The sequence below is a fragment of the Muscardinus avellanarius genome (genome assembly GCF_963383645.1).
Source record: "Muscardinus avellanarius genome assembly, chromosome: 18".
Taxonomy (NCBI): domain Eukaryota; kingdom Metazoa; phylum Chordata; class Mammalia; order Rodentia; family Gliridae; genus Muscardinus; species Muscardinus avellanarius.
This window is the reverse complement of record NC_137804.1, coordinates 10,298,898-10,326,373: the sequence shown is the minus strand read 5'-3', so window position 1 is coordinate 10,326,373 and position 27,476 is coordinate 10,298,898. Positions and strand designations below refer to the sequence as shown.

At 40.9% G+C, this 27,476-nt stretch overlaps 1 protein-coding gene across 1 annotated transcript in view; it reads right to left on the bottom strand.

Annotated features, from left to right (window-relative positions):
* Nucleotides 1-27,476, bottom strand: part of GADL1 (glutamate decarboxylase like 1) — a gene marked incomplete at both ends in the record, with an annotated part of 148,980 nt that overhangs the window by 66,538 nt on the left and 54,966 nt on the right. Inside the window, 1 exon segment of the mRNA XM_080715344.1 lies at nucleotides 2,459-2,658. Coding sequence (XP_080571470.1) covers nucleotides 2,459-2,658 — 200 coding nt within the window.

Below are 27,476 nucleotides of genomic sequence, written 5' to 3'. Positions count from 1 at the left end.
AGGAACACAGCCATGTTCTCTCCTTCTCTCCACCATGCCGATAGCCTTGGTCCTCAGCCCCACATGGACTGAGCTTGAAAGTGTAAGAAAATAGATCTTCCTTCCTCTAAGTTACGTGGTCAGGTCTTTAGATTATGGCTGTGAGGATGCCGTTGAAAACACCTATCCTACTATTCAAGCCCTTGGCTATATAACTTTGCAGTTCTTTATGCTCAAAGTCGGAAGGTACTTCTTGCTTCTTGAAATTGGCCTGGGTCATGTGATTTGCTTTGGCCAATGGAATGCTAGCAGACCTCATGTAATCATGACTTTAAAGTGAGCTTGCCCCCATGAGCTTGTCTTCTTGGGCTTTCCGCTGTGCTCCACATACCTTGTTGGTCAAAGGAAGATGAAAGGATTGTGAAGCTTAGACCCCCACCCACCACCCACCACAGCAGGAGGTAAAGCCATGCTATCTAACCTTACAGCTCCCTGGGAATAAATAACTGCTGCCAGGCGTGGTGACACACACTTGTGATTCCAGCATCTGGGAGGCTGAGACAGGAGGATTGTGGTTTGTGGACAGCCTCAGCTACTTAGTGAGGCTTTTAGCAACTCAGTGAGACCCTGTTTCAAAAGAAAGAGTAAAAAATAGGGCTGAGAGTGGAGCTTGGAGATGGAAGACATCTGGTTTCCATCCCCACTACCACACACACACACACACACACACACACACACACACACACAAATGTTGTTTTCAGACGACACTGGTTTTCAGATTTTGTTGCATAAGGTATCCATTCCATTCCCTGAAGAGAACATTGTTGTTGATCTCAAAGGAAATATTTCAGGTTTTTGTGAGCCCAAAGAGAGGGAAGAGGGAAAGACTATGCAAACTAGGGCTCATGAATTCTTATGTCCATAGCAGCCAAACACGTGAGGAAACAATGATCATAACCCATATAGCAGGTAGCATATGCCAGGTATCATTTTGCGTCTTTTACACACAGCAATTTATTTATTTATCATAGTACCAGAGATTAAACTCAGAAATATTCTACCTCTGAGCAACAAACACTCTAAGCATTTTTTTTTAAAGTTTTGTATATTGAAATAGGGTCTCCCTAGGTTTTTAGGAGCTTCACTAAATTGCTGAGGCTGGTCTTAAAATTGCAAAACTCCTACCTCAGCTCCCAAAGTACTGGGGTTTAGGGAGTGTGCCACCATTTCCAGATATGAAATAGTTGCTAGTGTTATTGCTATTTTACTAGGATAAGTTCAGAGAGGTTAAGTGACTTGCCCAAGTCGTAGAGCTTGAAAAAGGTACAGCTAGGTTTCAAAGCCAGTTTTCTTGCACTTCTATGCTATAGGAAATAGCCTAGATTTTTAAAAACGGCAGGAGTGGTGGGGACTGTGGTCCTCCATAGTTTCAGGCCGTGTCCTCTTCAGCTGTTCAGTACAATGTAGGATGAAGAGCCTTCTAATCTTTTGAGAGAAGTCAAAAATTCAGATTTGGGGGAAATCTTTTTTAAAGAGTTCTAAAGGCTTAAGTGGTTTTTTTTTTAATGCCATGAAGGACTCATTGTGTGCTCGACAAAAGACATTAAAAACTAACTTCGGCTGTTACCTTCAGTGGGTCCATGTGCATCTGCTGATCTTAAGGTCAAAGTTCAGTCCTCTTTGGGTGGCAAGTGGCTGGCACTTTTTTTTTTTTTTTTTTTTTTTTACGGGTCTGGGAATGGAACTCAGGGGCATTTGACCTCTGAGCTATACCTCCTGCCTTATTTTTTATTCTTTATTTTGAACCCAGGTCTCATTGAGTTGCAGAGGGCCTCACTAAGTAGCTGAGGCTGTCCGCAATGGCTGGCACTTTTAAGTTCTGTTTCTAATGATACTAAGGCAAAAAAACATGGTCCTCCTACTTGGCCTTCTCCTTTATGGCTTTGGACCGTCCCAACATCCTAATAGACCTGATTTGTGACTCCTTGGAGTCACACCAGGCTCTTGACTCTCCTCACCCCTGGAGGTTTGGGCTGGTGCCCTCTCTGCTTGGATCAATCTTTGGAATCATTCTTTGAGTGTCTTCCTCCAAGAAGCATCTGACCATGCCCCTTAAGGACACACCAGGGAACCCTCCTGCATGTTCTTGGAGCACCATATAACACCCTTTACCAAAAATGGAGATTCATTTTATTTTATCTGCTTTCTCACCTGAATGTATTTCTCGGTACACTGGGTACTTACTTGGAAGGCAGAGGGTACGGCTGCTCTGTTGGCATCCCCTATCACATAGTAGATACTAAGATAATGTTTATTGCATGAAAGAAGGAATTCACAAATAAAAAAAAAACATGTGCAGGTCTTACCAATTTTACTGTCATTTGGCATTCCTCCTGCACACATACACGGACACATGGCACACACGTAATCAGATATATGAAGCCACAGAACATGCATGCACATATACAGAGGCATGTACCTGGCGAGAGCAAGAGCACGGTTGACTCTCTCTTCCAGGCCCAGCGTGCCCAGGGCTTTCCAAGTCATCCAGAACTTGAATGCATCTGGCCTCCTGCTGCACTGAAGAGACTTGTCTCCTGTGTCGTAGCTGACGTCATAGAATTTGTCCTGCTGGAAGAGGTACGACGCCTTGGCAGAGTAACACTTCTTCAGAAGGTCCTTTGAGAGAGAAAGGAAGGAAGATTACCAGACTGTTCATTTTTTACAATACAATTGATTTTGAAAACACACAGATGTTTGGTTTCTGTTTCAGTTTGCTTTTCCTTCACAGTGACTAAAATACCTGATCAGCATAGCTTAGAGGAAGAATGGTTTATTAGGGCTCACTGTTTCAGACATTTATATCCACGGTCGTCCCTCTCCTAGGCAGAAACCCTGGTGGCAGGGGCACATGCAGGAGAAAAGTCACTCTGTCAGAGCAGCAGGAGTCTGCAAGAGCAAGAAGAGGAGACTAGGGCCTGATGTAGTCTCCAATAAAACTCCCCAGTGGCCCACCCCTCCTCTGAACCTTCCTGCTTTGGAGACAATTTATTTCAACATACGAGGTTTGGGGAGACTTTCTAAACCCAGACCTTAACAGTGGTCTATTATTTGTGCCAATAATATGTCCCCCTTCATGAGTGCTCTCTGTTGTTACACAGATGACCCATTGTGTTAAAAAAATAAAAATAAAAATAAACTCTCAGAGTCGACAATTTCACTCTGATGAAGATGAGTGGCCGAGAAGACCACATCTTCATCTCTGGGCCAGTTTCCCAAGATGAATAACCGTGAACTCCCTCAAATTTAAACTTATAATGGAGAAAGAAAATGAAAGCCAGATGTGACCATAGCCCAGGGACGAACACCAGCAGAAGAGTTGTAGATGAGAGAGACAAGAGCCGGCAAGTCTTCACCTCTCAGAATAGCAGCCACAACTCCAAAGGGGCTTCTGTGTCGTTTCACATTGGTGCTGTGACCAGAGTCCATTCACAGTTACCGACTCTGACCAGTGTGTTCTTGCAAAAAAAGCTGGAGACAGTGTACTTTATTTATCACTATTCTTTACAAGGTCTTTACCCTGACCCCAAGTTATTAAAGTTTAAGCCATGTCGCCATCAATGTCATCGGGTGTCTACAAAAGCCCAAGTTTCCTAAGCTGTCAACACAGCCCTCACAAACTCCTGGGCTCCTTCATGGCCAGAACATACGCATCAGACCTCTCAGCTCCTCCAGCCCAATCAATCTATTCAATGTCCCTTAACCACAAGATCATGCCCCATCTGTATCTTTCCTCGCACCACTTGCTTGAGCTTGGGTCTACTTTGTTATAATACCTGACGCATTTAATAGATAGTCTACTGATACTAAAGAGAGTTTTCCCCCTTTCTCTAGGTCTACCCTTCTGGAAGGTCCCATCTTGGAGTTTTTTTCTCCTTCAATTCCTTATTTGCTCATTTCATTGGGCTCATATTTATCTGCATTTGTTTTTCTCATTTGTGCATTGTTCTCCTTTAAGGAGTTTTATATATAACAACATATATTCTCTCCTCGTGTGGCCAAGGAAGTTCTCGAGTACAGGAATCATTCCCTGTCCATCTTCAGATTCATGGCGCTTAACACCATGCTGGACACAGAGTTCCATCGTTAAACAATGAGAGCAATGATATCTTTCACCCAAAGCTGGACTCCTTCCCATCCCCTTTATATGTAGAATGAAAAGAAAAAGCACAGACACATGAGTTTCCTTTTCAGTGTATCGCCTAAGCATTAACAATGCAAAACTGTACAAGAAGACACAGAGCACCTCCCCAGTAGAAAAGGGGGCTGTTAGAAAATGCTCCCTTTTAATCAGAGAATGTCTTAAGTGTGCTTCTTGTGTCCGATCAACTTGCAGTCTAAGAACGAAAAGAAAACTTCAAGGCATTGTCTTCCGAGTGAAAGAAAAATCTGCCACTTTAATAGCAGCATTATCTTGTGTGTGTGTGTGTGTGTGTGTGTGTGTGTGTGTGTGTGTGTGTTTACCAGAAAGCATGATTTTATACAATATAAACATTATGCACCAAGTACGATCAGGAAGTCCAAAATCTCTCTCCTCTAAAATTCACAATAAATTGAAGATAACAATAGTCAAAGGGATGCACTCTTGGTGGGCACAGAGAACTAACTTTCTCTGACCTGAACATCAACGTAGAAAAAGCCCCTTACTCTTAACTCTTCACTTTTTATTTTACCAGCAATTTCTGAGCTGGACATATCTACCACCACCGTGACCCCCCCTACCTCAATGGTCAAATATGTGTTTCTCGTTTCCATGGCAACTAAAGTCTAAGCACATATCACAAAAGGCCACTGCACGTAGTCTAAGGTTGAAGCATGCACAGAAATGCACGCACAGGTACATACGCACTTGTTCTTGCATCTTGATTCTACATTTACTTTTACCAACCATGAAAGATTCTTTAGAAATCTCCAAAGCAAATGAGCTTTGGGAACGTCTCGAGCAAGCATCGGGGGCTTGTATTAGTGACTGAAATGGAGGAGAGACCGATCTATTGCCAGAGGACAGACTGCATGATCGTAGGCAAATGGAGATGAGGGGAGCCAAGGAAACATCTAGCAGAATGAGCGACGGCCCTTCAGGAGTGACACAGTTAATTTCACCGCACTGAAAAATCCTCCTGCCTTGGGAAGGTTTCATAAAGAACAACTGGAGGCTTGGGATTTACTTTATCGAAAATAAATGAAAACTTTCCCCCAAAGTTCCTGCTTTGCATTTGAGTTTATATCCTTGTATTAAAATGGATGAGATGTCCTTTAGTTTTAGGACACACATCAAGTAAGAGAAGAGGCTCAGCTCTCCAGAGAAAACAACAACATTTTGGAATAAGTATAGTAAAAGTGAACATTTTCGTAAAAAAAAAAAAATTAATTACTTCTTCTAGTGCTATCAGAGAGGGGGACTGGGTTTAACTTGTTCATCTTCATACCCTTAACCTTAGCAGGACAACAAATACCTGTTATATAAGTTCCAGCCACAAGTACCCTCGGAGAATACCAATTGCTTTAGATTGTGATATCAATTCAAACTGTTCTCAGGGATTAGTAGACGTGGTGTTCAGAGTTGTACAGTGACAAATGCCAGAAGCTCTTGCAAAAGGGGGATTTTTGTAGGCTTGGCTCATGTATCTAAAACTCTGGTCATATATAATCTTCAGCCACTATGGTTGGATCAGAATTCAACGGTATTTGTCATCAGGAACCTGTCCTTTCCTCTTGTCTGATTCTCTTCTGTATTGTCACTCTCTAAGCAGAGAGCTGGTGGGGAGCCCAGGAACTGGGGCTTCCAAGTGAGATGAGACCCAGGAGCATGGAGAAAGGCTATGCTTGGGTAAGACAGAAAAGGAAGAGACCATTTCTGCTAGGAATGCCATTGGTGAAGACCCCTCCTTGACTCAACTTGTGCCAGCCTCCTCTGAGCCCTCTAGGCATCTGTCCTCATCAGGGTCGTAGCAAGAATCTTGCTGAGTTAGTTTAGAGAGGATTTCCTTCCCCGTTGGACATCTGTCCACCTATGGCATCTGCCCAAAGTCTTCTTTTCTCCCCCTTTGGTATCTGATTAGTCCAGCCTGCCTTCAGCAAGAACCTGTGCAGTCTCTTTAACCAATATCCCCCACTTACGGATGATGCTTTCTTAGCAATTTTCCACCCACTGCCCTGCCCTGCGATATAAACCCCACTCGTCCTCAATATGTTCAGAACTGAGCCCATATTTACATGGAGGTCTCCCTTCCCCTACTGCAAATGCTCCTGGATGAATTCTCTTCTTCCTACTTCTACTGTCCAGCTCTGGTTTTCTGTAATACTACACAAGCAAAGGGAGACTCAGCCTCCCAATCTTCATCTCTTACCTGAAACTCCTGCTGCCCAAAACCAGCAAAAAAAAAAAAAAAAAAAAAAAAGCCAATTGAAAAAAAAAACAAAACCCTAGGGAAGGTGGTATGCAGGAGTCAGACTCCTCCTTTGCAGAGAGTAAAACCAAAGACGGTTAAGCATGCCTTGCACAGTAAAGAAAAACAGACAAATGACAAGCTTAATATGAGAGTACAGAAACCATTGCTTTCCTCTTCACTCTGTGTTCACACAGAACCTAGAACATGGTCAAAACAATGACTTGACCTAACATTTATGGAGCTCGTCATATTTGTCAGGCATCATATACATATGAACTCATTTAAATCTTTCAATAACCCAGTGAGATATTCTGCTCAACCCTCTTGTATATGTTTGTGTGCATGTGTGCATGTGTGCGTGTGTGTGTGGTACTGGAGGCAGAACCCAGGGACTTTTTTACCTCCAGACCTATTTTATACTTTATTTGGAAACAGGGTCTCACTAAGTTGCTGAGAGCCTCACTAAGTTGCTGAGGCTGGCTTCGAACCTGTGTGATCCTCCTGTCTCAGCCTCCCAAGCGCTGGGATTGCAAGTGTGCGCCACCACGCCCAGCCTCTTGTATATGTTTTGCAACATAGCAAGGTTCATTTAATTTCCTGAGGTCATGTAGCTATCAAGAGGTAGAGATGGGTTCCAAGCAGACTGGTTGGATTCAGCGCTTGAACTTCTAACCCGGTACACTCTACTGAAACAAGAATAGACACACAACTATGTGTGGAAGAGCACATATGACTCTGGTAATATTTAAGGATGTCCCCCAAAATGCATAATTGAGTCAGTAGGTTGCGTTTTCTCCTGGGGGAGATTAGTGAAGCTAGGGGAGTGTGTTGCTGCATGCCTGGAATCCCAGTGCGTGGGAAGCTGAGACAGGAGGACTGCAGGTTGGTGCAAAAACTTAGCAAGATCAACAGCAGCCTAGCAAGACCTTCTTTCAAAAGAAAAGTAACATGGGCTGGGGATGTAGCTTGGAAATAGAATGCCCCTGGGTTCAATCCCCAGCGACCAAATGAAAAATTTAAAAACCTAGCCAAACTACCTGTGATTTCCACAGGCCAGATCAGACTCAGCAGTCCTTTCTCATAAGGCGGTGATCACATGGGCTACTAGAACTCAAAATTCTATAAGCTGTGAATCTTTTTGTTGTCTCACCCTTTGCAATCATGTCTTTAGCTTACTAAACTGAAACTAAACCAAGAACTCTTCCTATTGGGATTTTCCCATCTTCTATCCCATGTCACCATTATTCACAAGCAAGTTGTTTATTTTTTTTCCTAAATGACTAAGGAAATGGACATATTAATCATCTTCATAGTAATTAAAATCGTTCCAAAATTACGTACTGAGATCCTGTTATACAACGAGTGTTATGATGCTTGGAGCCCGAGACTACAACTTCAGGGATACAGTTAAGTGTCTCTGCTGATATTTGTTGATTGAATATGCAAACCTGAATTTAGGCTGCAGTAGAAGAAATGTTTGGCTGTCGTCTGGCATATAAAAGTGAACTTTAAAAATGTGCTGCTAGATATTGGCTGGCTTTATTTGTTGAGCAAACATTTCGAGGGTCTTGGGAGATGGTAATAGTTGTGCCAGGCACTGGTGAGGGAATGATAAATAAGCAAGTTGCCGTCCTTAAGATGTTTCAAATGAGAACAGGGACAGAAAAAAACAGCAATTACAGAACAGTGCTGCGATAAGGGGAAGAACAAGGTGCTACGGAGCACCAAAGACCTCCACCTCCCACTTCTTTAGGGATGTCACACGGGGCTTTTCAGGAGAAATGTCACCTGAGAGCTGAATGAGGAGGAGCCGCTGAAGGGAAAAGAGAGGCTGGAATGAGTTCAGTTGGCCTGGAGCTAATTAATGAGGCAGGGCAGAGCTAGAGAGGCAAGGCTGGAGAGGAAGCGAGATCAAGTCCCCAGGAGTCTTACACACCATGGTAAGAGCGACATGTTACAAACTCTTCTCGGGCACAGATTACAATGTCCACTTCATGACTCATCTGGCAGGATGAAAGGAGCATCCGCAGATGTGGATTCTGATTTTGATTTGGCCACTTGGGGTCAGAGCTCAAGACAACTCACTTAACATCTCAGGCTTCATTTCCTCATCAGCCTAATGGAAACCAGGAAGCTTGTACATGAACAGGCCATACATGAATCTCGGGAAAGCCTAAAGATCTAAGTACATTGGGAACACCTCTCCGTCTTTGGCTCAAATCCTACTGGCCACTCCTTCTCCCTGGCATTTTTCTGAACTACCAGTTGTCACCACCCAGTCTCCCTCTGGTATACTTATTCCTCAGAAGATAAGGCTGCTATTCTGTTGTGCAGGATAACCCTGGATTTCCTTACTCTTCCTGAAATGAGCCTATGACATGTCCGCTTTTTGGTGATACCCATTTGCCTGTTATAGGGTCATAAAAGTAGACCAAACTGATAGAATAGATTCAGTGTATTACATGAAAGCTTAGAGCATTAGGAAGAGTTACCCACAGTCTTCATGCTCCAGATGGAGCTGAGTTTGACCTTACTTAAGCTCTAGGTCTTGATATTTCTTTTAGATTTTGTTGCTCTTCATAAGTCTCAGCATGGTTTGAATGGAAGACACATAAGACATTGTGGGAAATGACAATGGACCAGGGAAGGAAGGAAAGAAGGGAAGGTAGAAGGAAGGAAGGAAAGGGGGAAGGAAGGAAGAAAGGAAGGAAAGAAGGAGAAATAAGGGAAGAAGAGGAGGGAGACGGAGAAAAAAAAAAGAGAGAGGAAGAGACAAAAACAGAATGAATGAACTATATGAGAATATTATTCCAAAGTGAGATTTCAAATGCTAAAGCACAGGCCAGTCCAAGGCCTCTGCTTACATGGTGTTCTGGTCAGCACTCTCACAGCCAAAATCTAAAGACCTGACCACATAACTAAGAGGAAAGAAGATTTATTTTCTCACAGTTTCAGATTCAGTCCATGTGAGGCTGGGGACCATGAATCTCAGGGCATGGCGGCAGGAGGTGGAGAGAGGGAGAGAGTGCATGGGCTGTGCTCTTCACATCATGGAGGCCAGAAGGTGGGATTACAACCCTCATGAAGCCACTATATTAACCCTGAATGTGAGCTCTTTGGGGACATTTTATATCTATAACAAAGGGCTATTTTGGGAGCCCATGGAAACCAGCAGACCATTCGGGTTTCATTCGACACACTGAGACTCTTGGATTAGCCCACCACCTTCAGAAATTTGTCGTTTTCATCTAAATAGACTTTGATGAAGTAGGGGGGTGGGACGATAATTATCTTGGTATTTTGAAATGCGTGTGCACCCACTACTTATGTCTTTATATTTTCCTTCAGTGCCACAAAGTTTCCCTTTTTCTGCCTTTCAAAGAGAGTAGAACAAACCAGTATATTATAAAACCAGTAATAGAAATGCAAGCTGGTCACAGAAACCATTTGCAACATCACAGTCATTATGTTCATTTTCAGTTCACTTTTCTATTTTTGTATATTATTATTATTATTATTATTATTATTATTATTATTATTTTAAACTGGGGATTGAACCCAGATGCATTCTACCTCCAAGCTATACCCCCAGCTCTTCTTATTTAGAAATAGGGCCTCACTAAGTTGCCGAGGCTGGTCTTGAATCTGTAGTCCTCCTCCACATCCTTTGACGTATGGGGATTCCAGGCGTGCATCGCCACACCTGGATTTTATTGTCCCTCTGTACCTCCTACCTGGCTTTCCTTACCTTGAGCACAGTTATTGACTGAGGGTGGTGTATATGTTTCATACACTCAACTCAATCGAAAGATCTGTTGACTTATTGAGAATCTGACTTCAGTGCTAATTAGTGAGGCCTGGGTTTATTGAGCCTCTACTCTCAGGATTTCTGTGCTTTGCTTCATGTATGTTCACCTGTATTCCAAAACAAGTCTCCTTTCATTCGTGAATTATTTAGATAGATACCTTTCATTTTTCTTCTGCCATTTCTTTGATCTGTGTGTGTGTGTGTGTGTGTGTGTGTGTGTGTGTGTGTGTGTGTGTTTATACTGGGGACTGAATACAGGGGCATTCTACCTTGGAGCTACACCCCCAGCCCTTGGTTGATGAGAGTCTCACTACTTTCTGAAGCTGTCCTTGAACCTGCGATCCTCCTGTCCCAGCCTCCCAAGTACTAGGATTATAGGTGTGTGCCACCGCACCCAGCTCTGATCTGTCTTTTTTATACTTTATTTAATTCTCTTTCTGTCATCACTTTTTCATCTGAATAAAAAAAAATTAACATTATCTAGTATTGCTTCCAGCTTAGGAAAAAGAAAGCTTATTATTTTTGATATTCGGTTTTCCTTTGGACTTGCCACCCAATAGGAGGTTTTTTGTTTGTTTGTTGGCACTACAGATTAAGTCCTGCGGCATTCCACTTTTAAACTATACCCCAACCTCTCTCATTTTCCTTTTGAAACAAGTTCTCACTAAGCTGCTGAGGGTCCTGCCAAGTTGCTGAGGCTGGCCTCAAACCGGTAATTCTCCTGTCCCAGCCTTCCAAATATTGGGATTACAAGCATGTGCCACCACGCCCAACCAATCTAAATTTTTGTTTCCTTTTCCTCTATACTGAAAGGCTAATTTCAGAACATTTTGCTTCATTGGCTGCTACAAGAGCTTACATGAAATTTGTGCCCTGATATACAAGCTTCAGTTGAATCACTTTCTGATCAATCCATCCATCTCTCTTCTCCTTTTCAAACATTTTCCAATCGTTGGCGTCACCTATATATCAACTTCTGCTTACATTACATCAGTTCTCCAGTACTCACTGCCCTCCTTCCCCTGACTACATCCAGTTTTCGGAATATGTTATATGTCAAAGTTTACTGATGTTTCTGGTCTTCTGCTTGAGTTTCTGAAGAATCCATGAACAGTCCGCCCGCTCTCTCCTGCACGTGGGGACATCTGTGAGCCTGTCCTCGTGCCATTTCAACATCTCCCTTTGTAGCGTCACGTCAGCCTCCTCTTTCTCAAAATACCACTGTGCCGTCAGCCTCCTGCCAACTGGCTCACAGTCTGCCTTGTTTAACCTTTTTTTTTTTTCCCCAGAAAGTTTCTGATTGCTGTGTGCTAGGTGTCCAACCAAATGCGGTCCTCCCTCCTGTTTCAGTCCATCGACAAGATGCTTTCAACACTGCAGTAATCAGCGAAGGCACGTCCTCTGCGAAAACCAGTCTTTCACTGGGGACCTTTGAAAGAAACATTCTACGTAACATGCATACCATGTGCTTGGAGGTTTGTCTTCTCCCTCTGGTCTTTGGGGTTGATTTTCTTTTGAAAATTCTTGAGTTGCTTCGCATAGTTGAACCCTGGCTCGCTTTTCCTTAATGCATTCCACCTGGCTTTGGAAATGACCACGCTCTCCGCTGCATGCTCTGCCTTAAGTTCCCAAGTAGATCCGACAGTTCCCCGCGCCCCAGCTCAAAGTAGAAAAGGCAGGGAAGGCCACTGCACGCGCACGGTGGGCATGACTCCTCACATCCCTTCCCGCCAGCCCCTAGCTAAGGCCGAGTCCAGTCCTCTTGTGGCTGGAGCTTCCTGCAGCTCCCCCTCCCTTCTCCATCTGTTTCCCTGGGTGTCATTCCTCCTGGGTGCGTCAGGAGGATTCATAGCAAAATGGCAGGGGAAATCGGAATCCTGCAGGTCATGTGTGGCTACACCCAGAAAGAAAAGATGTTTGGGCATGGGGAGGAACTGAGTCAATTCGATATCATCTGTCACAACCATGGATGGCTCCAGAATATTGGAACACTCAGTGTTCAAACCAAAGCCCCCTTTCCTTCTCCTTCCAGAAAGCCTCCTGGAAAAATTGGAGGAAGTGTTGTAAGTTCTAAGACTGCAAACTTGATTCAGATTTTTAGAAAATGGTTAGAGTACTTGAGCAAAAGTCCTATATTTTCCCCTGAAATGTAAATGTTCCTTACCTTCCCCCAACTAAGGGTTGGGATGAGCTGATTTGAAAATGAAGAGAGACTGAGCTAGAAGATATTTTTTAAAAAATGCAGCTTAATAATGTTAAACCGTGACACTGCCCACAAAAGAGGAAAGTTGGACATGGCTGGCTTCTTAGAGAATGTGTAAGTGCTTCTATAAATAGGTAAGAAACATTTGATAGTGCAGAGATGGTCTGGCAGCACCTCCGCTCACCCTCCCTGTTTAAAAATAGTTTGATTGGGCTTTTCTCTTAGGACAGATGGAGACTTTCTGATTTTCCCTAGGCAACTCTCTGCACACCTTCTCAGTTAACAAAAATAATCTAAAATAGTGGTTTTTTCCAACTTGGACTTCAACCCACAGCAAGCAATTATTTTTAAGTAGTGACACACTAATATACATGAACAGTAAAAAAAAAAAAAGTTGGATGGGATAGTGTATCTTGTTACTTCATGGAATGCAAGGTGGGATTTTTCTATTGTACATTTATAGTGTTCTATTCATTAAAAAAGGGAGGAAGCTTATTGGATTTACAATTGGCTGTATAACTCAAGAACAATTAGTACAGAGAGTCTTAACCATAGATAATGTTAGAATCATCCAAAAAATTTTTTTCATTCCAATGCAACATTTTTCTCCAACCCTCCCCCCAAATTAGAATTTTTGGTGTAGGATAAGGGTGGCATCCTTTACTTAAACTCCCCAGCTGTTATTAACCTGCAAACAGTACAGAGGGCCACTGCTGTGAAGGATCTTTACCTCATGCTGAAAAATCCTGATCTGGAATATTATATATATTACATTCGTGGCAGTGTTGCGTTTTTATAAGAACATACTTAACAAGAGTGATGATGTGATTTCTTTCTGTGCAATTGGTGCCCAATTGTCCTAGTCTCATCTGTGTGCGACTGCTAAGTAAGGAAGACTCCCCTCCACGTACCCAAAATAACGACAACGTGGATCGTGCTGGAGTCTTGGTCAGGAGGAAAGAAAGCTCCCAGCTATGAAAACATATGCCCATGGATCAGCAGGGATGTAATGTGCAAATAGAACCAAGAACCTGGATCAATTCAGCGATTTGATTTGCTATACCTCTGTGAGAAGGAAGAAAAGAAACTAATCACATCAAGACAGATACGTGCAAACTTTGCTCACATAACTGATGGGAGGAACTGTGGTCTGTCCTGAGTTACTGCCAGCTCCAAATTTCTGTGACCCTACCTGATACAAATTTCCTTGTACCTTATTTTGTTGCAAAAGGGGCTCAAGGTTATTTCCGACATGGTGGGATTAGGAGAGAGAAGAAGATAGGACAGGTGAGGGAGGAGGGAGGAAAGAAGAGAAGAGATGAGAGCAAAGCCAAGAGGAAATTAGGTGGGGAAATATAGCAACGCAGGGAGGTATCCCTGCACAAAAAGGTATGCTGGATGGGAGATGAAAGAGGACAGGCTATTTGCCAGTTTCTTGGCACACCTGGCCAGACCCCAATTATGGATGCACAACAGCAAAAGCAACCAGGAGTTGCTTACTGTTTCGAAACCCTGGGTATTCACGATGCAAACTGCCAACCACCTCCCTTCCCTTCACCGTATCACATTTTCATTCATCTGTAATTGAGGATAATGATATAGCATTGCAGCCCACCTCCTGGGGATATTTTGATTATTCATGGTATAATGTTTAAGTGAATGCCTGGAAACAAGAATTTATTAACACAAGACGTATTTCTTCAGTCTAGATAGATTAATTGCATCTCTCTAAAATAGGTGGACAGGCGTGACTGGAAATGCTCTCTTTCAAATTGGGGAAGAAAAAAAAAACTGACATAGAACAAGTACGCTGCTTGGGATTGAAGGTAGAAAAGCAATTCCACAAGTAAGAGCACAATATTTAATGAAATCAATCTATGTCTCCAGCTTATCCCGACGCTGTTGACGAAGGCATGGTTCCTTCTCAGAAAGGATTTTACACATTCAACAGCGAGGCCTCTGGTCTACAAATCTTAGAGTTTTGAGCATCCTCTAGAGGTCTGGCCTCTGAGGCCAGGAGTGGAGGTAAGAGATTGATTTTATGGGAGAGAAAAATGCCATGCAGAAGGCAATTTCTAACACTGAAGTTCCTTGCTCTTCTCTAAATGAAACCAACTGACTAGTTTTTGGAAATGGCTGATATTAGGACATCCAGGCAAACCCCTACTAAAAACTAGCCTTTTATAATATTTTTAAAAGCACTGCTGGGCGTGGTGGTGCACGCATGCAATCCTAGCATTCGGGAGGCTGAGGCAGGAGGATTGCGGCTCGTAGACAGCCTCAGCTACTTAGTGAGTCCCTCCGCAACAACTCAGTGAGACCCTGTTTTAAAATAAAGAATAAAAAATTGGGCAGGGGGTGTAGCTCAGAGGTCAAATGCCTCTGGGTTCCATCCCCAGACCTGAAAAAATAAAATAAATAAATAAATAAATAAATAAAGCACTGGAAAGCATCTGCTAAAACCTTTATGTAGAACCAAAGAGGTCATGGATAAAGCAGCTCTGTTTCTAAGACTTATGATTAAAAAAAACAAAACTAAACTAAATAGCAATAACCATGAAAAAAAAACCCCAAATCACAAATATGCTACAACTATCAAGATTTGTGTTCATCATACTGATGGACATCTGCTCAGACAGAAAATCCTCTGCATTCAAATGTGGTTTTCTCTGCAATCTGAAAGAGAACCAAACCAAAACAGAAACTGCATTTGCTGAGTGCTTGCGACATGTCTAGTGAGATAATGCACATGTCTAAATATTAACTCACTTAAAGTTAGCGTTGTTTTTTTTTTTTTTTCAAAACAGGAGGCGTCTTCACCTTACAGAGAAGAGAGGAGAGGTTCAGAAAGATCAAGTGACTTGTCAAAGAGCTGTCTCAAGCAGAAGCAGAATTTGAGCACCAGTCTTCCTGCGTTTCAAGGTCCACAAGGTTGATTGACCCACCGAGAAATCATATTTAACCCCCAGTTCTCCTATTTCAAATTACAGTCTTAGAGATAGCTAAGGAAGGCAAAGCCTTTTCTGCTGGCTGTTCTAAAACAGGGAAAAAACAAACAATTTCTGGAAAGGGCCACAAGTTGATAGCTGCACTTTTGCAAGTCCTATTATTTCCGTCACAGCTACTCAGCTCTGCATTTGTAGCCGGAAAGTAGTTACAGAGAACACTTAAATGAATTGGCCTGACTGTGGAACAATAAAACTTTATTTATAAAAATAGCTGACAGATTTACCCGAGGGCCATAATATTTAGACCCTGTTTGAACGCATACCCATGAAAAAACACATTCAACAAAACAAACATTTCCACATTTACAGAGATCAGAAAAGTTAAATTTTTACATAAAGGCTCCAAAATTAGAGATATTTTCTTTGGTTAAAATAAGAAAAATGCAAAAAAAAAGCCCAAGAAACTACCTTTCATAACCATTAAGGCAAGTTTTTAATCCTTTTTCACACATAAAAAATATGAGGCATCTAAAAGAGGTACTTGAATTTGGAAAATGAAATCACCATGATTTGTTTTTCCTTTTTGGTTTCAGAAACATTTTGCAAGTTCCATAGAGAATGGCATTTAATGATCTGAACCCATACTGACTATCATTTCCAATTTCTATCGATCCATCAATACCCCAAGAAGAAACAAAAGTTATTCTGTGATGAAACTGGTTAAATCCAGTTTTCTGTTTTACTCTGAGGCTCTATTTTGTCATTTGTAGTGGATCTTTGCTGAAATAATGTGGCAGAAAGGACTGTGAATTTCAACCTTAAAGCTCAATATATGCAGCAGGAAGTGGAAGTTACTACAGGTGAAAAGAGCAGAAAAAGAATATGGAAGGGCAGGAAAACACTAGAGCTCTCTGGTGGTGGGTTCTATGCAGGGAGATAAAAAGATTTCTGGGATTCTAAGACTCAAGCTGTCTCTAGGAATAAGAACTAGAGACTCCAAACCAAACAAGAAAACCCATGTCTTATAAACTACAAGTATCCCCAAAGGGACAAGAGGGTGTTCATAGGATAACCACAGTAGCAAATCCTGGGGCGTGTGCTTCCATCCACATAATTCCTGTGCATCCTGGCTGGAAGAGGAAAGATTTAATAAGATAAAAACTACAGGCAAGAGTTTAAAGACTAAATTAGGTTAAGAGGAAACTTACAGGTCAGTTTTATTAACTTGGCTAGGTATATGAAAATAAGTTAGAATTAGCAAGATCACTTAGCAGTACTATTTTGTGTTATATTGACTCCAAGGTTAAACAGGCTTCCTAAGTCAACATTTTCTATTTCTTTGCTTTAATGCATTTTTTAAACTCATAGTTTATGGGTCAGGGGTAGTTGGTATAGCCTTACCAAGTACTGGGATTACACCTGTACTATTAATCCCAGTACTTAGTGAGGCTGAGTTTGCGGCCAGCCTCAGCAACTTAGCCAGGTCATTCACAACTTAGTGAGACCCTGTTTCAAAAAAAAAAAAAAAAAACAGAGCTGGGGTGTAGCTCAGAGGAAGAATGCCCCAGGGTTCAATCCCAGCACCACGCAAAGGTATTAGAAAAAAATCTATAGCTAATGGCAGGAAATGAGGTTGATCTATTCCCGCCATCTTTGTGTAGGAAAATGTGAGCTGTCTCATTAAAAGTATGGGTTGAGCCCAACTAGTTTTGAATTTCAGTTCCCACCCTCACTTGAGCTGAGTTTTATCAGAGAAAATGTAGAAATGGGGTAGCCAAAAATAGAGTGTCTTGCTTTCTGCACAGAATGAATAACCTGCCTCTAGGAAAACCAAACGATGTCCAAGCCCTCCATCTGTGACCCGCGGCTGCTTCCCAGCCCAGTCTCCCAGCACAGCCACCCAGTCCCCAGTAGTAGGCACTTGACTCTCATCTTCCACATTGCCGAGCTCCCTCCCAGATCTCACACGCTCGCTTTCTGACTCCCTGGCACTTGTCAGAAATCAAAGAACAGTTATATTTTCTAACAACATGAGGTAATATCCAGTACACTTCTATCCCTGCCCTCACTCCAAACACAAAATAGTGCCCAAGCTTATCACTGCTGAGAGCACCATGGGTTCATAGATAATGCAGCACCCCAGACCCACAGTGGCCTCTCGACAACATCTTCCCTTTCCCCTGCCCTCATAATCCACGGGCTTGTTATGACAAAGAGGGGGATATGTATTTCTCCATGATCTCATCTAGCCCGGCACAATTCAATTCTGACAACTTTGATTCTTACTAATGATGGTAAGTGCTGTAAATGCAAGCGATGACTTTTCTCGAGAATGTCTGAAGCTATAAAGTTGTTGAGAGAAGAATACAGCCCTATGGGAAAAGTGAAACCCCAGGGGCCCACATTCATCTATTGTTAGTCTGGCTCCATGAAATTAACCTCCCCATGAATCACGAGTGAGTCATTTCCTCAACCACGATCGTTTTTTTAAATGAAGGAGACATTCAAAAAAGTATTCTTCCCCGGAAGTTTCCCCCTGGATTTCAACAGTCCTATAAAGGAAGGAGGCCCTGTAGCTTTCATAATTGGGAAGCAAAACCTATAGAGCAGCTAAACCTATAACACCTGACGTCACTACCTCACAAGGAGGAAACAAGCTTTTCCTTATTACAAATGTAAGTTTCTGGTTCTCACTAGCTCTTTAAACGGCTACGTTATTTCATTGCATTTCGCTACACGTCTAGCAAGTCGATGTTAAAATGGCACAGGGATTCTGACAGTCTTTTAAATGAATGCATCGGTATTTCTGTAACTGGACGCTGAGGGTTTAATCTGCACCGTGGTGCTGTCTAAAACTGGTAATAAAAGAGAGGCATAATATGTCAAAGATAAGATCCGAAGGATGTACAATAGTGACATGTGCTACTCCATGACAGGGGCATAATGAAATGTACTGGCAAGAAAGAAGCTTTCTGAAAAAGAAGCTGTGAACTTCATAGCGCCTGCTATGGAGCTAGAAAGGGGATAGATAGGATTCGTCTTCCTTGCTCCTTTTCCATTTCTGGTCCAGGTTTAAAACTTGACAATTCATCAGGTAAGTTGTCACTCAAAAGATAGAAAGTGTTTCCAATAGACACAAGTTTGGCTCTTTGTCCAGTTAACAATAACCCCTTACTTCCCTTCCTGCTCATAGATATGGGCACAACTAACCGCTCCTAACCCCACACCACTGGCCCCAGCCAATCAGACCATAGATGAGGAAAACTAGGAACTTGGGACAAACACAGAGGGATTCTAATTTGGCTGTTCTGGTCTCTTGGGCAATGATGCAGATATACTGTGAGGTACCACATTTTCCCTATCACATGAACTTAAAAGCAAATATAATTGTCACAAATTTTAAAATTATATCATCTGAGATAGGTAAAAATGATATTTTTTTTCCTTTGAAACACTTCTACTTTGGAGAAACCATTGTTTCCAATGTACAAGATATATTTTGGTCACTTTCAGAAAAAAAAAAAACTCAAATTGATTTCTCAGACCATTTAGATGTAAAATATGGTCGATCAAGATGTTTTCTCTGTGAGTTTTTTCTTCCTCTTTTTGATCTTTATTGAAAATTATTGTGAGTTTCACAAATGCCACTGAGAAGGGTTGCCAGTTAAAATACAAAATATCTAGCCAGGCGTGGTGGTGCACGCTTGTAATCCCAGCATTTGGGAGGCTGAGACCGCAAGATTGTGGTTCACGGACAGCCTCAGCTACTTAGTGAGGTCCACCGCAACTTAGTGAGACCCTGATTCGAAAATAGAAAATAAAAAAATAGTAGGGCTGTGGGTGTAGCTGGGTGGTAGAATGTCCCTGGGTTCTATCCCAATTACTGCAAAAAAAAATCATCTTAATAAATTTGAATTTCATGCCAATTTCCTGTAAATTCATAAGACATGGTTAGTATAACTAAGCTCGATATAATATTTGGGATATACTTATACTAAAATATCATATGTTGCTTACCTGAAGTTATATTTAACTGGGTGTGTTGTGTTTCTATTTGCTGAATCTGACAGCCCTACCCTGTGGGGTGAAATAAGCTTCTCCAGTGTGGTTGCTGCTGTCCTGTGCCTCCTCCACCCCAGCTCTTCCCAAGATGGGTCTTTTCTTCTCCCTGCTCCTGTCTGAAGGCCTGCTGAGGGCTCTGATGACTAGGTCCCATGAGTCACACTCCTGATTCCCGTCCCTATTTTCAGGCACCATTGTGTCTTCTTATTCTCTGTGACACTGTTGTACGACCCGCCAGCATCATCACCACAGCTAGCCACTCTGAAGCCTGGAGGTAGACCGAGGGCTGTCTCTCATTCCTTGATGCACCCTGTCATCTTTAGTTTCTGATTTCCAATATTGACATGGGAGATAGACGATGAAGCTTTCCACCTGTCTGATCCTTAACTAGAACTTGAGCCCAAACAGAAAAGAACCTCTATATCTTTGTACTCACAGGAAGGTGCTATTCTTTCACAATGCCCCTGGGTTTGTGCATAGTCATATTTTAAAATATTTCCTATTTACACTTTGATCATATATATATATGATCAAACACATATATATATATATGTGTTTGATCATATATATATATATATGATCAAATATATATATATATATATTTATCAGTGGATTGTTGTTTGCTTTAGTCTTGGTAGTGGGGATTAAACCCAAGGGTATTCTATACAGGAGGTATACCCTCAGCCCTCTTTTATTTTTTTATTTTGAAACATGGTCTCACTAAGCTTCGGAGGCTGGCTTTGAACCTGTAGTCTTCCTGTCTTATCTTCCTAAGTACTGGGATCACAGGTGTGAACCTCCGTGCCCATGTTTATCAGTGCGTTGTAATCATCTATCATATTGAGATTCAGGGTGATATGTTCATACACGCACACATCACATGGTGTATTTCTTCCCACATCCCACCCCTCTTCCCTGTCTCTCCTCCCCATACACGGTAGTGATATTGGTAGTGACGACTTTCCTGTGCGCACATTCATATTTAACACGTGCTTCTTCAGATGCACTTTCTCCCCTCCTCAGCTCTAAGGATAGTTCATCCCCTTGAGGAAAAAAGTAAAACAGAAAATGGTCTCTGGCTGATGAGGCTTCTTGCTAAGCGTAACTTTTGGTGTTTAAAAGTTAAAGATGTATCGCCCTTGATCACTGGCCTCATTCTGATCATTATCTAACTACAATAAAATAAGCTGAAATTTCATAATATGTCCTAAGCACTTGGGAGATTAAAATCATTTCTTTCAGTCACTCTGCTCAAAGGGTAGATCAACACTGTTACCATAGATTGATTGGAAAATAACTGAGAGCATTCCAGAACCAGATTTAAGAAGCTGAGGCAAAACTTTCTTCAAATGTAAATTACCTTTCTTATAGAATAAAAAACATAGAGAAAGAAGCAAAAGATGAAAAATAAAGTAAATGTAATAAGGATATGAGTTTGAAAAATAGGTGCAAGAAATAATTGCTCATGAAGAGAAGATACAAATCAAAATAAATCAGGGGGAAGTTTTTTAAATATTTTAAAAATTAAGATTTAGGACACAGATATAAGAAAATAATGGTATAAAAATTGAAAGCGATGTGATATGCTAGCATGTTTGAAAATCAGAATAAAGTGTATTAAATATTTGAGAAAATATGTGATTGAAATTGACTCAAGTAGAGCAGGAAATTCTTAATAATTCAATAAAAATGTGAACAATGAACACATGAAGAATTGTCTCTGAGTAAGAGAACTTCATTATTAATTTTTCTGAGCATTTCTAAAAATGGATGATCCCTATCCTATGGTAATTATATTAAAACAAAGAAATCATTTAAAACAACTGGCATTCAAAATATAATAAAACCAAAATAAAACACACACACAAAGTAGATCAATCAAATGTAGAGAGGCAAAATTCTAAATATATTATTTCATCAATATACTACAAGTTACTGTGACAACATTAGGTTAATCAGTAGTGAAGAAAATCTATTAACCCACATTTAACTCTGTTCAATAAATAAAATGATAGAATCACCTTATTAGATAATAACCAGGAATACTGTAAAATTCAATACTCATTCTTAGAAAATTTCTCAAGAGGATTTATAAAGAATGTGTACTTTAAGACAATTCAAAAAATCACAACAAGACAAGAATGTCTTCTATTTACTCTTACTACTGAACACATTTTTTAAAATTACACAGTGTATTATAACTAATATGTACCTTAGCTGTCAGAAAGAAAACAAATTAAAACTTATCCTGGCATGACTAGATTCTTAGAGATACAGGAAAACAACTATAAATCTCTAAGAACTAATAACAACTCTGATCAAATTCAAGTGTCCTATGAAAGAAACCACAGAAACTCAGTAAACTGAAATGTTTATGGATAAAATAATACAGTCAGTAATCATTTTTCTTTTTTTAAATCACACAAGTAAGAGGAGCAAACATATGATATTGGCTGTGATTGGGTCTTATTGAAGGCATCTGATGGGTTCATGGGGATTCATCCTTGCTTTATTGACATTTGGAATTTTGAAATTTTCCACAATGAAAAGTTAAAAAGACATGGTGGTGCATGCTTGTAATCCTAGCATATGGGAGGCTGAGACAGGAGGATCGTGGTTCCTGGACAGCCACAGGTGTCACTAATAGTGAGGCCCTTTACAAATCAATGAGACCCTGTTTGAAAATAAAGAATAACAAATAGGTCTGGGGGTGTCACTCAGAGGTAGAATGCCCCTTGGTTCCATCTCTAGTACCGCAAAACAAACCAAAAAATAAAGTTAAAAAGAGATCTGAATAAGTGGAGAGATGTACCAAATTCCTAGGTGGGAAGGCTGAATAAAGATGTTAAATTTTCTCAGATTGATTCATTGATTTAATATAACCCCATGTAAAAATCCCAGGGGCAGCTTTTTAAACTTAAAAAAAAAAAAGTTTTCTCCTTGCAGCACCAGGCCCCAGAGAGGAGGGGGACTCAGAACAGAGCTCAGAGCCACAGAGGAGATATGCCGGCCTCACGCCTGAGGACGCGAAGCAGCGCCTTACTGCCGGCAGCAGCGGCGAGTTCACCAAATGGCACCAGACCAATTCATTCAACAGCCCACCGGGCTCCAGAGAGGAGCGGCAGACAGCGACCGAGATGAGCCGCTGTGGAACAGCCGGGCGGGATTCGGCAGATTTTTCAGCGCAGGGAGCATCTAAAGCTCCCAGTGGCTGGGCTCAGCACACCCTGCAGGGACTCAGAGCACAGCTCAAAACCAGAGAAAAAATACACCAGCCTCACGGCCGAGGGTGTAGCAGTGGCGCCATAATGCCACCGGCGGCAACAGCAGTGAATTCACCGAGTCCACTACAGCTCCATCAGTGCACTCATTAACAGTAAGTCAAACTGTGGCCCCTAGAGGAGAAATCCCAGTACTGCACTCCCAGGGACTTGACCCAGTGGGGGAGTGGCGGTGGAAGAGATATCACACCATAGAAGAATGCCCAACTTGGCACCTCCCATGGTATAAAGCAGCCTCATTTAACTCCCTGGGTCTGAGACTCTGCGATACAACCTAATAAAGGAGTAGTGAGGACTGAGATCCAGAGCACCTTAAGTGAAGTCTTAGTGACCCAAGGGAAGAACCCAGAGAAGGCACAAACTTCCAAAATCATGGGAAAGAGGAATAACAATGGAGCAATGAATGCCTACAACCCCACAACATCAGAACCCAATAAAAGAGAAATTCAGAGATTTCTAAAAGATCAAATCAGGAAAATAACTGTAGAAATAATAGAGCTGTTTCAAAAAGAATTCAGAGAGAGCCATAAAGAGATAAAGGATGTAATTAATGAAGTAAAGTCCTCAATTCAAAGTACAAACAACCGATTAGACCACATGGAGAATAGAATCTTGCTCTTAGAAGATGATCACTCCAAAAATGAACACATAGTTTCTAATTTAGAAAAAAAAAATCCAACAGCAGGAATTTGACATTGAAGAAATATGGGCCCTTTTAAAGAGCTAACCTAAGAATAATTGGAATAGAGGAGGGAAAAGAAGGTGAAACCAAAGGGATCAACAATCTCTTCAAGGAAGTAATAGCAGAAACATTTCCAAACATAGAGCAAGAGGTCGATACACAGGTCCAGGAAACTTATAGAACCCCCTTTAGACAGGATCAGAGAAGAGGATCCCCATGCCACATAATTGTCAAAATGACCAATGTGGAAGCCAAGCAGAGAATCTTAAAGGCAACAAAAACAAAGGGCCAAGTGACATTCAGAGGCAAAACAATTAGAATCACTCCAGACTTCCCAAACCAAGTCATGAGAGCCAGAAGGGCTTGGAGTAACATATTCCAAACTCTGAAAGAAAACAGCTTCCAGCCAAAAATTTCCTACCCAGCAAAACTATCTATCAAATTAGATGGGGAAATAAGAAGCTTCCATGACAAACAGAAACTGAAGGAATTTATGTCTTCAAAACCAGCGCTAGAGAAAATACTCAAAGAGATTAACTACAAAGAAGAAATAGGTAACACACACCAGAACCAGAGAAACAAGTTTCCATCCAACAGACAACTAAGATTGGTTATCTTTGGAGATTCATTATTTATGTTAGTCTTTTACCTATCTCTAAATTGTATTGTTTGCTTTTATTGTTGCTAATTTTGGGGATTTCTAGTTGGAATATTAATATACCTTCAGATATAGCATTTGGAAATATTTTATCCAATTCTATCAGTAACTTTTAACTCTGTTTACATTGTCTTTGGATATACAATATTTTTTTTAATTTTTAGGGAGTTTGTTTACCCTTCTGTTGCCTGTGCCATTGAAATCATATCCAAGAAATCACTGCCAATTTCAATGTTGTGAGGTTTTATGATCCAGATTTTCTTCTAAATGTTTATAGTCTTAAGATTTATATTTAGGTCTATTATCTATTTTGAGTTAATATTTGTATATGGTGTTATGTAAGGGTCCAATTTTATTCTTTTTCATGTACTTATTATTTTTCATCAATATTTAGTCAAAAGATTATTATTTCCTTCACCAAATGTTTGTGGAAACCTTGTCAAAAATAACTTGACAATATATGGAAGAATTTATCTCTAGGCTCTTATTTAACTCCAATGGTTTATATATCTGCCTTTATAACAGTATTACACTTTTTCAATTATTGTAGCTTTATATGGTTTGAAATCAGAAAATATACATCTTCTAGCTTTGTTCTTTTTTGAGATTGCTTTGGATAGCTAGAGTCCATATTCCATATTAGGATAGATTTTTTTTCTGAAAAATAAATAAATAAATGTATGATAGTTTCACCTAAAAAATATATTCTCTGGTAAGAAAGAAAGCAAAAAGAAATATTGAAATGTTATCTTTAAGTCATCAAAAGCTTGGTATCAGACAAATTAAACTGTTCTGTGAGATTATCATTGTTAATTTTGGATAAATTGCTATAATACTAGATGTCAACCACTAAGCCAAGCATGGGAAGGAGGGATGGGGAGGGAACGGGGTGGGAATCGAGTAGGGGCTAATTGGGCGATGTATGCATGTATGTCTACAAGTTTTTTTTTTTTTTATCCCATCATGATGTATGAATACAGTGCACCAATTAAAATAATTAAAAATAAAATAAAAGTTTTCAAAAACCACTTGGAAGAATAAAAAGATGAGAGCCAGGCATGGTGGTGCACACTTGTAATCCCTGCACTTGGTAGGTGGAGACAGAAGGATGGGAGACAGGAGGAGAAAGGAGAATGGGATTACTTATTCATGAAACTTTAGTTTGATTTAGTTCTCCTTAAATGGATAACTAATGTCTGTCATGAAGAGATGACTAATCCCCCCCCCCCGTGGTACTGGGGATGGAACCCAGGGGCATTCTACCTCTGAGCTACACCCATTCCTATTTTTTATTCTTTAACTTGAAACAGAGTCTTACTGAGTTGCAAAGGGCCTCACTAAGTAGCTGAGTCTCTCCTTGAACAGCGATCCTCTTGTCTCAGCCTCCCAAATGCTGGGATTACAAGCATGCGCCACCATGCCCAGCTAAGAGATGACTAATTCTACTAAAAGAATAGGAAGAAGACATTACTATCAACAGGTCTGGCTTCCTGTCTTTTTAGCCAAGTCACTGAGATCCTGTATGAGGGGTATGTGGATCAGAATGAGAACAAGGGAGTAGATATGGTGGATTTCACAAGAGAGGAAAGGCTTCTGAAAACACAGAGGGCCATTCACACCATGCACACCGCAAAGCTGGGTTCAAGGTGCTGAATTTGCTGAGTCTTTGATAATGATAGCAATCATCTTAGTATTCTAAAAGCCCAAGTAGCCTCTGTTTCTTAGACCATAAGTAGGTATTATAGTTAGATATAAAATGTCCCATAAAGAGCTCATCTATTAATGTTCAGAGTTGTTGTAACTGAGTCGTGAGGTTTGTATCTCAACAGCGTGGAAGTCTGTTGTGGTGGGTTTACTGGGTGGTAACCTAGGCAGGTCAACTGTGACTGGAGAAGGTGGGTCCCTGGGGTGTGCCCTTAGGGACTGTGTTTTTGTCTTTGAATCCCCTTGTTTGCTTACACTCTTTTGCTTCTGGCCTTCGTATGTGAGAACAGAGTCCTTGCTCTCTCTCTCACCTCTTTGCTTCCTGCAGCCAAACCATGAGATCTACAGACCCCAGCCTCACATATACTGAGCCCAGAATCTCCAAATAACTGTGAACAAATAATTATTTCTTCCCCTAAGTTATGTGGTCAGTCATTTGGCTATAGCAATCAGAATGTTGACCGAGACAGAATGAAGGGAATAAAGAAAGAGAGATGCCATATACAAAAATAAGGTAATCTACATCTATCAGCATAGATAAAATATATTAATATGTTAATATACACAGTTATATTAATACATTAATATGAAGAAAACTGTAAATGATATTACATGGGCCAGTGGGTTCCAAGCAATGTTTATGATCTTCATTATACATAATCCTACTTGCTTTGATGATTATACAATCCTATTAAATAAAATATGGAAAGAAAATACCACAAATTGATATTTTAAAAGTCATCTACTGCAAGAAAGTTTTCTTGGCCAGCCTTCACTTATCTGATTTACATTCCCCAAACACCAACTTCTTACTCTGTTACATGACTAATGGGAATTTTCTTTTCCTTTGTACTTAAAATCTGTTTCCTCTATTCCTCTTTGAGTTCACCTGGGGTAGAGATCATGCCTTGTGTAAGCACATACTATACATATTTTCAAGGTAAATGAAAAGATGACTAAATTACAAGTTGTTTAGTTTATCGCCAGTGGCAGTACTGAATCAGCTGCCTACTAAAGCTTAGCACATGTCAATCCTACTGAGAAAGGATGAGAGATTAACCGGAAAACCTCTCACTGAATGCAAAAAAGACAGTGGAACAAAACATACAACCTGTAACTGATTCAATGTAAAGGAGACCTATCCAAGACAGAGGCAAACTACTAGAAGGTTTGAGGGATGGATGATCAAGATGAGCATCTTCAGCTATTTCTACCCCAGACTATTTCAGACTCGGTAAAGACAGCCAAGGCCAGAAGTAGATGATGAGAAGCTGGGAATATGGATTGGGGTGGGGGGACTTGGTCAGTCACTGTAACTTCTCATCGGCAGATACTCCAGAGGCTTCTGGGAACCATTTGAGGTGTTCAGTGTCATCAAAGTCAGAGTTATTCTTTCTCTGGACTGGGGCCCAATGGTCTCCACACTAACATGGTGCTCTCCTAGAGACCAAGAAAATATTTAAGGTTTGGTCCTGGACTGCTCATTTCTCCAGATGTCCCAGAAGAATGAAAATAAAATCCTCCCTGAAGAAAAATTATTTCACCTCAGGTCTCAAATTATTCCTAAAGGTAAAACTTCAAATACAATACTCCATAACCATCCCAAAGCATAAGTTTTAGTCGAGCCTGGTGGTACATGCTTATAATCCCAGTACTTGGGAGGTTGAGACTGGAGGATTGCAAATTTGTGGCCAGCCTT